Source organism: Panthera uncia, chromosome A2 (genome assembly GCF_023721935.1).
Source record: "Panthera uncia isolate 11264 chromosome A2, Puncia_PCG_1.0, whole genome shotgun sequence".
Lineage (NCBI taxonomy): Eukaryota > Metazoa > Chordata > Mammalia > Carnivora > Felidae > Panthera > Panthera uncia.
The window spans coordinates 134,901,012-134,914,079 of NC_064816.1; the positions used below are offsets into that span (position 1 = coordinate 134,901,012).

At 40.4% G+C, this 13,068-nt stretch overlaps 1 protein-coding gene across 8 annotated transcripts in view; it reads right to left on the minus strand.

Annotated features, from left to right (window-relative positions):
* The window catches only part of CADPS2 (calcium dependent secretion activator 2), a 545,032-nt gene that overhangs the window by 342,087 nt on the left and 189,877 nt on the right, over positions 1-13,068 (minus strand). For all 8 annotated transcript variants that reach the window (XM_049641753.1, XM_049641747.1, XM_049641748.1 and 5 more), the window contains one exon: positions 6,392-6,724. In XM_049641753.1, coding sequence (XP_049497710.1) covers positions 6,392-6,724 — 333 coding nt within the window. The remainder of the gene's footprint in view (positions 1-6,391; positions 6,725-13,068) is intronic.

Consider the following 13,068-nt stretch of genomic DNA (forward strand, 5'->3'; position numbering starts at 1 on the left):
GACTATTCCTTTCCTTAGTAAAGGATGGACTATCATCTGTGTTTTCTATCACCTTGTCTTTTTAAACCTCTGTTGAAAGACAATGGAAGAACATAGAAGATCCATATGCCCTAGAGAAAGAAAAAAAAATCTCACCTGTTTTCTTAACCCTCTATTTTCATAACTGCGTTGATTTCATAAAATGATTGTTACTCCAAAGTAAAGCTCTTCCTTTATGTATATTATTTGTAATTTGTTTTCAAGTCAATCAAAAAATAAGTATTTCAAACCCCAGAGCCAAAAAAAAAGAATTGTAGTTTCACCTCGGACATGTGTAGAGAATGGAAGTCATCACTCCCATTCTTAAAATTAAGAGCTGGATAAACTGAAAATCAAGGACTTTTTTTGGACTTCTCAGAGAACTATGGTTGCAGGGCAAACCACTAACCCAAAACCTAGAGACACAATCAAAATCAGAGAGGCACAACACAGAAAGCAGAAGTCTATGGAGGCCATAAAGTGTATGACTACTTACTTGGCTAGTAATCTGGACAAATCACTAAAAGCTGAGTGAAGAGAGTGAGAAAATCCTGGGGCTGCAGTCAGAGGGGACCCCCACAATCTACTGGCCTTTATTTCCAGTAACTCCACCAAGTTCTCATGGTAGGGATCTAAGAAAGATCCCCATGTGGACCTGGCAGGAAGAGGGGAAGAAAAGCCACTGTTAAACCTCCCAGATTCTTCTACCTAACAAAGAGGGATGGACTTTGGCAAAAGGAAACAGGAAAAAATTATCCCAACTGGAGACAAAGAAGGATACCCTCTGCAGCCTTCTGATGTCTTCTACGGGGGGGGGGGGGGGGGGGACACCTGAGGGAACTGGAGACACGGCTTCAAGGAAACAGACTGGGGATGCTTTAGGCAAGAAAAGGAATAGGCACATGTTGGGGAGGGAAGTGATACTCTTAGACAAGGGACAGAAGCACTTGTGAAGGCTACAGCCCTGAGACCTAGGCCCACCAAAAGTCCAAGATTCAGTCAGACTGTAGAATAGTCCCTACTCCCCAACATCACTCCAGTGTCACAGCAGAGTACCACAGCTAACAGAGATGCAAGACAGACTCTTTCTGAACAGAAATACTTAGGGAAGCCTAAAGTCAAATCTCGTACCTGTGGTTACAATGAACATTAAACACAGCCTAACTTCCAGTCAGATTAACGTAAACCCCCACACTAAAGGAAAATATATCTCAGTTCTTATTATCTGATACAACAGGTCTGGCTTTCAACAAAAAAATACAAAGCATGCCAAAAAAGAAAAAGAAACACAGTCTGGAAAGACAAAGGAAGCATTCCAACTGGATTTAGGGGTGACAGAGATGTTACACTTTAAGAAAGTTTAACTATTGTTAATATGTTAAGGGCTCTAATGGAAAAAGTTAGAAACATTCAGGAATAGATGCGTAATGTAAACAAGGAGATGAGAACCCTCAAGAAAGACTCAGAAGGAAATGCTAGCAATCAAGAACATTAGCAGAAATGAACAGTGCCTTTGATGGGCTCATCAGTAGACCTGATGATTTTGAGAGAATCCCTGAACTTGAAGAAAAGTCAACATAAATTTCCAAATCTCAAATGCAAAGAGAAAAAAACCTCAAAGATTTTAAACACCCAACCAAACAAAATGAATATCCAAAAACTGTGGAGAACAATATCAAAGAGGAGTGACAAACAGAACTAGAGTTCCAGAAGAAGGGGAGAATGGGACAGAAGGAAAATCTGAAGTAATCATGGCCGAGAATTTTCCAAATTTAATGACAAACACCAACCCACAGATCCAGAAAGCTCAGAGAATGCCAAGCAAGAGAAATATCATAAAGCCTATACTTAGGCATATCATATTCAAACTGTAGGAAACTAAGAAAAAAACACTCAAGTCAGAAGAGCTTCAGACTTCTCATCAGAAAGCATGAAAGCAAGAAACTTGTGAAGTGAAACCTTTAGAATGTTGAAATAGAAAGAAGAACTAGCTGATAATCCTATATCCAATGAAATTATCCTTTAAACATGAAGGAAAAAAAAAAGACGTTCTCACACACACAAAAACTGAAGGAACTCATCACCAATAGTCCTCCCTTACAAGAAATGTGATAAGAAAGATAAGGAAAAAGACACCAGTCAGAAACTTGCGTCTGCACGAAGAAAGAGGGTCAGGAGAAAGAATGAATGAAGGTAAAAATGGATAATTTTTTTAAACTTTTGCTTATTTTCTTATTCTCAATATCCAAACGTTAGCTATTTAAAGCAATAGTAGTAACAATGTGCTGGGTGATAATAACATCAAGGAAATGAAGGGCAGAAAGGTCAGCAAAATAAATGACAGACATCCTAAGGGATAGTAAGCAGGAATTGGGAACTCTTTATCATGGGACAACTGTACTACACTTGAGGCCCTTATAATGTTATTTGAATGTATACCTCCGAGTGTTTTGAAATGTAGGTTGTAAACTCTAGAGCAACCACTAACCAAGCCCTAAACAAGTTTTAAAAAAATAGTACATCAAAAGAAAATCCCATAAAACGGAATCCCATGAAGCATTCAATTCAAATGAGAGAAGGCAAAATGGGTGGGGAAGGGGACAAAGGACAAACTCAAGGAAGTGACACTTACAAATTGAGACTGTAGAATTTCAACAAACCAGATATTTTTTGCATCTGTAATAGTTCCTTTTTTTTTAACGTTTATTCATTTTTGAGACAGAGAGAGACAGAGCATGAATGGGGGAAGGTCAGAGAGAGAGGGAGACACAGAATCTGAAACAGGCTCCAGGCTCTGAGCTGTCAGCACAGAGCCCGACGCAGGGCTCGAACTCATGGACTGCAAGATCATGACCTGAGCCGAAGTCGGACGCCCAACCAACTGAGCCACCCAGGCGCCCCTATAATAGCTCCTTATTATTGAAATTTTAGTTAGCTAATATACAGTTCAATATTGATTTCAGGAGTAGAATCCAGTGATTCTTCACTTACATGTAACACCCACTGCTCATCACAAGTGCCCTCCTTAGTATCCATCACCCATCTAGCCCATCCCCCACCCCCCTCCCTCCATCAACCCTCAGTTTGTTCTCTATCCTTAAAGAGTCTCTTGTGGTTTCCCTCTCTTCTCTTTCCCCCTCCCATACGTTCATCTGTTTTAAGTTCGACCTAAGTGAAATCATATGGTATTTGTCTTCCTCTGACCTATTTCGCTTAGCATAATACATTCTAGCTCCATCCACGTCACTGAAAATTGGCAAGATTTTGTTAATTTTTGAGAGGGAGAGGGAGGCATGTAAGGAGAGGGAGGGAGAGGGGAGGGAGAGGGGAGGAGAGGGGAAGAGAGAAAGAGAGAGCACATAAGTGAGCGCACACAAGCTGGGGAGGGGCAGAGAGAGGGAGACACAGAATCTGAAGCAGGCTCCAGGCTCTGAGCTGTCAGTGCAGAGCCAAAGGCAGGGCTAGAACTCACGAACTGAGTTCATGACCTAAGCTGAAGTTGGACACTCAAATAACTGAGCCACCCAGGTGCCCCAAGATTTCATTCTTTTTGATGGCTGAATAATATTTCATTGCATGTGTTCATGTGTGCGTAATTCTACATCTTCTTTATCTGTTCATCAGTCAATGGACATTTGGGCTCTCTCCATAGTTTAGCTCAGCTATTGCAGATAATGCTACTATAAACATTGGGGTGCCATGTACCCCTTCGAATCCGTAGTTTTGTGTCCTTTGGGTAAATACCTATCAGTGCTGGATCGTAGGGTAGATCTGTTTTTAACTTTTTAAGAAACCTCATATTGTTCTCCAGAGTGGCTGTACCACTTTGCATTCTCACAAACAATGCAAAATGGTCCCCCCCCCTTTCTCCACATTCTTGCCAACACCTGCTATTTCCTGTGCTGTTAATTTTAGCCATTCTGACAGGGGTGAGGTGGTACTCCATCATGGGTTTGATTTCTATTTCCCTGATGAGTGATGATGAGCATCTTTTCATCTGTCTTTAGGCAATCTGGATGTCTTCTTTGTAAAAGTGTCTGTTCATGTCTTCTGTCCATTTCTTAACTGGGTTGTTTTTTGGGTCCTCAGTTTAATAAGTTCTTTATAGATTTTGGACACTAACCCTCTATCAGATGTGTCGTTTGCAAGTATCTTCACCCATTCTGTAGACTGCCTTTTAGTGGTGTATTGTTTCCTTCACTGTACAGAAGCTTTTTATCTTGATGAAGTCCCAATAATTCATGTTTGCCTTTGTTTCCCTCGCCTTCGGGGACAGGTCTAGTAAGAAGTTGCTGCAGCTGAGATCAAAGAGGATGCTGCCTATGTTCTCCTTTAGGATTTTATGGCTTCCTGTCTCATATTTAGGTCTTTCATCCATTTTGAATTTATTTTTGTGCATAATGTAAGAAAGTGGTCCAGTTTCACTCTTCTGAATGTCGTTGTCCCCTTGCAATTGTACTAACAACAACAGGATACCTAGGAATAAACTAACCAAAGAGGTCAAAGACCTGTACCCTGAAAACTAAAACACCTATGAAAGAAACTGAAGAGGATACAAAGAAATGGAAGGGCATTCCATGCTCATGATCTATACTACCCAAAGCAACCTACATATTTAATGCAATTCCTATCAAAATACCAACAGCATTTTTCACAGAGCTAGAACAAGCCTAAAATTTGTACGAGACCACAGAAGACCCCGAATGACCAAAGCAATCCTGAAAAAGAAAAAAAGTGGATTTCATGCTATATTACAAAATTGTAGTCATCAAGACAGTATGGTACTGGCACAAAAATAGACCTATAGATCAAAGGAACAGAATGGAAAACAAACTATATCACTTGAAACATGAACAGTCTAAACACATCCATTGAAAGACAACGTCTGACTGGATTAAAAGAGAAAAAGCCAAGAGGCAATTTTATGCTGTCTACAAAAAAACCCCACTTTAAGCATAAGGAATCAGATTGGTTAGCAGTAAACAGAGAAAGACACCAGGCTAACTCTAATCAAAAGAAAGCTGGAGTAGTCATATTAGTTTAAGACAAAGCAGACTTCAAAATAAGAAAATTATCAGAAATAGAGGGATTTTTATCTAATTATAAAGGAATTACTTACATAAAAAGATACAACACTGTTATCATTTAAAAAAATAAACAGATAGGTTCACAGAAATTTTATGACCCTCTAACACCAGTATAAATTCCAATGCATTTGTAATAATTCATTTTAGAGGTCTATCTGCTCTATTAGACTTCAACATATGGAGATATGGAGAATACTTTCTTTTGCTCAGCTTGGTTTCTCCCACACCTAACTCAATAAATATCTACCAAATATGTGATTATGGATTTCATTAAGTCACTCTCATCAATCTAACTGTACAAGTGGGCTACTGTTTCATTAAAAATACAAAGATCTTTTAAAACAGATTTTGGTTTTACTGTCATCCTCCACTATTATCAAATAACCATCCGGTTTGATAACAGTGAAAAACAATTATGAATGCATAAATTGTTCATAGTTAAGATGCTACATTGCTTTACTATTAACTGTCAATTTATTCATTTGAATTGATCCACAAGGTCGTAATGCAAATGATACACACAGAACACAGAAACCGAGATTTGTGAAAAGATGAAAAACGCAAATGTATGATTATAGCCGTACAACTCTTCATGAATGCATGAATTTCAAAATGCTCAATTTTGTCAATGTGAATTGTATATTAAAGCATAGTTAAGTAATTTATACCACTAAAGCAAGCAAACAAAATGCACATATGATATGACTACATTATTAGACAAATCACAGGGTCCAAAGATGAAAGGTGCGGTATAGATTTTATTCCATTTTTCCTATGTATGGTTACAAATAACATCTGAAGAGAAAAAATACTTTTAATTTGGTCATCTCTAAATTACATAGTTCAGCAAGATCTTCATTTCTATCTGGCTGGGTTAAAGAAAAAAGTTTGAAATTTCAATTACTTCCATAAAACTCAAAAGACCAGCATGTCTTTATGAAAAAATTATTTTGCACTCAGGAATACCTGTTTATTTTAAATCGCCCAACTTCTTCAGATAACAGATTATTTTCACTTTTGTACTTGGGGCATGCCCTATATATACCCAATAGGTGAAAATCTGATGTCCTCAAATAGGATGCATGGGAACAACTACTCACGGGATAAAAGGTTCTCCATCAAATGCATCTTCCAAAGTTTCTTTCAAATACCACTACTCAATTTACTAAAATTCATTTCCACTCAACTCTTCAGCCAACTGATTATAAAACATACATTTTCACAGGTTTTTAAACATTTGATGTGCCTTCTGAGACAGGGGCAATAGGAAAATATGGACCACTTACCTGACATGCATTATAAAGGAGTTGGTGTTCTAGTTTTTTAATACCCAGAATCTGCTGGAACATCTCATAGAGTTGTTCCTTGCTCAGAATCAGTTCAGACACAGCACTTAGGGCCATTCTGTTGGACTGTTTGCACAAGTCCTCTTCACCTCTGTAAATGGCATCATATTTGGCTATCCATGAACTGAGCACTGTCTCTTTGCTCAAGCCATCAATTTCTGGCAGACTCCGCACACGTTTTTCTATGTTTTTCTTAAACACCTCTCTGAAGTCATTAGCAGAACATCCTCCACTCTGAACCATTCTTGCCACTCGGTCACTCTTCAGAAAAACCTAGAAGACACAAAAAAACAAACCAAAAAACCATTTACAACTGGGCAAGAACACTTGCTTTTAGCCATCTATTCAGAATGAGGACAAATATTCTACAATGATTAAAAATGTTTTCTAGCACATGGTAACTAATAACATAATGGAGGACCCAAATCTTCTAAAATGACGAAACGTTTACAAGAGGCAGTAATGAATGGTGAGAAATCTATAACATGAGCCAACCTGAACTACATGCACCTCTACCGGAAGGTCCTAGGCATCTCTGCAACTGAATTTTTTCAGAGTTAAGTAGGTAACTGGAGACATCAACTCAGCGTTTTTATCTGTACTTAAGGGTTTAGGCTAGGTTTTTAGCGGGGAGAGGAGTTCCAATTATTTGAGTCAGGATCTTAAGTCCAATAGTGTGGTAAGTCTAGTATCCAAATCAATACCTAGCATGTATAACTGTTAAACAAAACTGCCCCACAGCTGGGGGTTAGGGTATAACCTTCCACAACCCTGACTTCACTAGTCCACCAACTTCTCCCACATGTCTCATAGCTGGTAAAAATGCATGACAGAAAAGCAAACTCTCTAAGAAGCATCCAGCCGTCTGCTAATACCAGGTTAAGAAATAAAATACAAAGACAATGAGGGGGAGGGGGAGGGGGAGAGTGGGAGAGAGAGAGAGGGAGAGAAAAGGAGAGGACTGTTCATGAAACAGGAAGAAATGGATAATAAGGTCTTACTGTGCAACAACTCACACTTGGCCTTAAGCATCTCCTTTCTTCTAAGTTACAGACCCCAAAATGAGCAAATATCAGTCAAGATTCAAATACCTATTTTCTCATCGATAGTCCTAAGAATCCACTATGAATCAGATAAGACTGATTTTATTCCTTCTTTTCCTATAATGACAAATTCTTCCCAAAGAGCATGTAGGATTATTCAGTGCAGTCCCAGCAGTTTCATCTGTGAAGCTTATGAAACAAAAATCCCTGTTAACTTTTACCCAAAGAACTGGCACCCCAAGTTATGAGCCCACTACTTAGACTAAGTAGGTAGGCTCTTGCCTGTCTGCATGTCAGTAAGCAGGACACACATTCCATATAAAGTGACCTCACTAGTTCCATTGACTGTCACCTAACTCCAAACCTTTCTCCAACATTTTATTTTTCTCCTTTTAAAGTCATTCACACAAAATATGTATTCCTGTCTTTGCTCACTGGCCAGAAGATTCCTGATTCTTCAAACATTTTCGTTGACTAATGTACTGAAATAGGGGTTGTAAACTCTGTATTAAGCAAACATTTAAGACCTACACACAACGCTTCCTCTTTACCAGCTGTGGCTCAGTTATTACATAAAATACTCTTATTTTCTAGGTTTCTAAGCTGCAACTAATTCTTAAGTGACAGATGTAACAATAATGCCTTTATTTTACGCAGATCAATGAAAACGAAGACATTTAATGATGTACCTTGTCCAAGAATACCATTAACAACTTCGATACACATGGGAGTGCCTTCATCTCCTTTCTAATCTTCATCTAACTGCACAACTCTCACTAGGCACTAGAATTCAAGATAAATTACATTTATGTATTTTTTCTAATTCCTGTGATACAGGTATATTGTTAAATGGGGACATAGATAAGCTCAGTGGTCAAAGTAGTCAATTTATTGCTTTTCTGTGCTACCCTTCCAGTACCCTGCCTGTGTCAGCTAGCACCACTTTACAGGGTGTTGGAGGGACACTGGAGGAAGAGGGCTCTTCCTTCTGGTTTTCTTCTTATCCCTGGAGGCATGTGGTACCAACCCCTGGACAGTTTCTCCCCAGGCCTGAGTGTGACTTCCCAGGGCACCACCCCCACTGGCAGATTTCCAGTGAGTTCTGCAGTGCAGCACCTCAGAAGGCAGACCCCCTCCCACCTGAGTCCTACTAGTGTGGTGCTTCAGTGAATGTCTCTGCCATGCAGTAGGACATGCCCCATCATCTCCAACGAGGACCGGATCCCAGCCTTTGAGAGGCAGGGAGTGGAACCCTTCCCAGATTTGTTCCTTCTCCAGGTGCTGTGCCCCCATATTTTTCAGCTTTCCTTACCCATGGTAACCAATCTCTCATTGATTTATTGTCCCTGCTCAATTGTGTGCTTTCTGTCTCCAGACTGCACCCTGATCTAGAAATACTGAAATGCTGTAAGTAACATTATTTCTATGGGAGATTATTTGGAGTTGAGACAAACAACTTTTAAAAATTTGGTAGCTGTGTGTATAGCTGGAAACAGCAAGATATTTTTAATGTGCAAAATAAATACCTTAGGACTGGCTTCAGAAGAGCTTTTAATTACTTGGTATTTGATACTTTAAGTTGGCAGGCATTTTATGTTTTCTCAACTTCTCCTGCCTAACACAGTGCTAAATTCTACCAAGGAACACGACAATGTTTTTGAAGCAAGGATAATAAGGAGTCTCTGGAGTCTTCACTACCCTATAAAACCATAGGTGAAGCCATACTAACTCAGTCAAATTCGTGTTATTTATACATATTTACTAGATAACCACCTGTGAGGCATTTTGCTAAGTACTGAGGGGACACAAGAGTGAATGGGCCAGAGACCCTGCCCTCAAAGCTCACACAACCAGAGAGAGACAGGATAAATAATGAAATAAAAGCAAGAACTGCGGCCTATGCAAGGGGGCAGGAGGTTGGCGGCGGGGGGTGGGGGTGGAGAAAAGGAAAGGAACTCCATTGTCTGGGGACAAGGTTGAGGACAAAGAAGGCACAAAACAAAGACAGGAACCTGTAATTTGAATGACCTGTGGGTTAAAGGAGAAAAGGGAGAATAAAATACATTTCAGGAAAACAAAAGAAATAAAAGCATAAAGGCATAAGACACCATGGTCTTCTGAGGGTAACGTCAGAATTTTCATACTGCAGAAGCAATAAATAAACGTAAGGGTAAGAGGAGCCAAAGTTGTGCCAAGCAGACCAACAGAGACCAGATGGCAAAATGCACTGTGCGCCAAGCAAGGGATCTGGGCTCTGAGGACAGAGAGCCAATGACGGCCGGGCGACCCAGGTATTGAAATGTTGACAAGCAGGAGTTACGCTAACAACTGGTAGCAGCATCAAAGACATGAGGATAGAACAAAACAGAGATCAGGTTATCAGTTACCATACAAGTACAGTAGACCAGGTGAAAACAGGAAGGGCTTGATCTAGGGCAAAGGTCATTAACTAGAGAACTAGGGAGAGGCAAGAGGGAGTTAAAAGACAGAATTAACATGTGTCACGAATTATAGAATTTGGAAAGGCAGGAAAAGTTCTAGAGGGTGCCTGGATTCCATTAACCAACAATAAAGAGTGAAAGAATACAGATGGAACAACGTGTGTGTGTGTGTGTGTGTGTGTGTGTGTGTGTGTGTATAGTGTTTGTATATGGCGGTGGTGTCAGGAGGGGTCATGGATTATTTTAGTTTTGGCATAAGTCAGCTTTGAAGACAAAGTAAAGTAAAAACAAAAAGTGAAGAAAAAACTCTTAAATACCTACATTTAAACAGTTGGGAAAAGAACTAGGTCCAAGAAAGGGGGCAGCGTCAGAGAAGGAAAAGGCAAGGTCTGATCTATTTGCTATCCAGAGGGGAGATCATCTCAAGAGAAAAAGAATTAAATGCCACAAGAGAAGTCAACTAAATTTAGACTAGATTTTTCAATTAAGAAGAGTCTTTATCACCAGAGGTCACCTTTGACAGAGAAGAGTTCATGGTGTGGAAGAGAGAGGGAGCCAATGTGTAGGAGAGAAAGGGGGGACAAGTTGTAAAACTTAAGACAGCAAATATAAACTCTCCTTTTAGGAAGCACGAATAAAAAGGGAAACGAGAAAGGAGGGAGAAACTGGACTGGGAAACTGCAGTTAGGCAAGGAGGGAGACAAGTCAGTAAAGAGGCAGTTTAAGGTATGGATGACAGAAAATAATGATGGTGTGTCACTTCTGAGATCTGTTGACAGAAGACCATGGCATACTGTCCCTCTCTCCCAACATTTGCGCTGGGGAAGCAAGCTGCTAGGAGGCAAAGAAAGGAGGCCCTCAGTGAACTAGGTCACCAAGAACCACACAAGTGTTCTGGACAGCAAATTCTTTAGTCCCAATTGAGCCATGAGATAATGGCTGTCTCAGCCGACAGCTGGATTGCAACTTCACGAGAGACCCTAGACAGAAACATCAGCTAAGCTACACCCTGATTCCTTACACTGGGGTATTGTGAAATGATATGTACACATTTATCACTTTAAGCTGCTAAATTTTAAGATGATTTGTTAGGCAGCAAATATACCCACATGGGTTACTATATTAACTTCATTTGGGTCTCGGTTATATCACTTTCTGAGAAGAAGTGCCCCCTCGGCCCCCTTTTAATTTGCCATTCTCACCCTCATATCTTGCTCTAGTTTTCTTCTTAGTACATAGCACCTTGTATGTATTTGTCTCCCCAAAAAGAAAGCAAACACCACTGGAGCAGATAGACACTTGGTTTTGTTTGCTGGTGAATCCAGGGCCTGATCCAGAGCCTGTCCTATAATAGGAGCTCAATAAAGATTTGTTGAAAAAAGTACTATCTATGGACATTGAACACTCTAAAGCTAAAGAAGAGGATTACATACGTATCCAGCTCACAGATTTCCTGAGATATGGATGTCTGTGTGAGAGGAGCCATGAAATGGATAAACACTAAAAAGCTGAAAGATTTGTGGTATAGTTGAAAGGAATGCATTCCAGAAGGCAAGAGAGATTTTGCATGAGGAAGGAAAAGCTGTGATCTGAAAGCAGGGGGAAGGGACAGCCCTCCCCTGATCCCAGGCATAGGGAAAGGAAGACCTACCATGATACCATGGCTGCTTTTCCCTTCTGTGTCCTCCTCTGGGATCCTATGCTGACCAGTATCAGTTAGGTCTGGGGTAGTCCACTTTGCACACGCTCCCAATTCTGACACCATCACAAAACGGGATCCACCAAACTCTTCAAATATCACTCAAGCTTCGGACACAGCTAATACCAACCAAAAGCTCTCATTACACATGAAGTCTAGGGTGCCAGTGGGACAAGTCTCAAACAGAATGCATAACTTTCCCTATTGTTTGCTCTATCTGCTTCAGTGAACATCAGATACCTACTTCCTGCCTTGAGACCTGGAAACCATTCTCAAAACCTCCATCTCTTCCATGTTTATTTCCCTACAACTTGTCACAAAACCCTGCTGATCCCACCCCCTAAATTCCTCTCAAATCCTTCTTTTCCTCTTCCTGTGCCCACAAAAGTTGTTTATGCACCTCACTCTGTCTCAACTATCTAAAAGCAAGTTCTTTTTGTTTTTTTTTTGAAAGCACACAAGTGAGCACAAGTGGGGGAGGAGAAGAAGGAGAATCCCAAGCAGACCCCACATTCAGTCCAGAGTCCAACACAAGGCTCGATCTCACAACCGTGAGATCATGACCTGACCTGAAATCAAGAGTCAGACGCTTCCCTAAGCCACCCAGGCACCCCAAGAGTGCCTGGAACTGGCTTTCCTACCTCCGTTTTCCTGAAAGCCACCCAAATGATTCTCATTTTCCCAACTTATTCCCTTCACTGGCATCAAACTAGTATTTTTTTTTTTTTTACTCTGTTATTTCAATCCTCCTCCAGCTTACAAATTCTTCACTGGCTCCAAACTACCACTCTGGCTTCATTACAAGGCATATTCTCTGTCTCTCTGTAGCTCGCTCGCTCAGTCTCCATGCTCCAGTCCCACTGGTCTCTCCCAAACTTCACTGTGTCCATCTGACCATCATCTAATTATCTCTTAGTAATGCTTCAGATCCCCACTCCATTAACCCTTTTTTTAATAAGAAATTTATTGTCAAATTGGTTTCCATACAACACCCAGTTCTCATCCCAACAGATGCCCTCCTCAATGCCCATCACCCACCCTTCCCTCCCTCCCATTCCCCATCAACCCTCAGTTTATTCTCAGATTTTAAGAGTCTCTTATGGTTTGGCTCCCTCCCTTTTTTCCCCCTTCCCCTCCCCCATGGTCTTCTGTTCAGTTTCTCAGCATCCACATAAGAGTGAAAACATATGGTATCTGTCCTTCTCTGTATGACTTATTTCACTTAGCATAACGCTCTCCAGTTCCACCCATGTTGCTGCAAATGGCAAGATTTCATTCTTTCTCATTGCCACGTAGTATTCCATTGTGTGTATAAACCACAATTTCTTTATCCATTCATCAGTTGATGGACAGTTAGGCTCTTTCCATAATTTGGCTATTGTTGAAAGTGCTGCTATAAACATTGGGGTACAAGTGCCCCTATGCATCAGTACT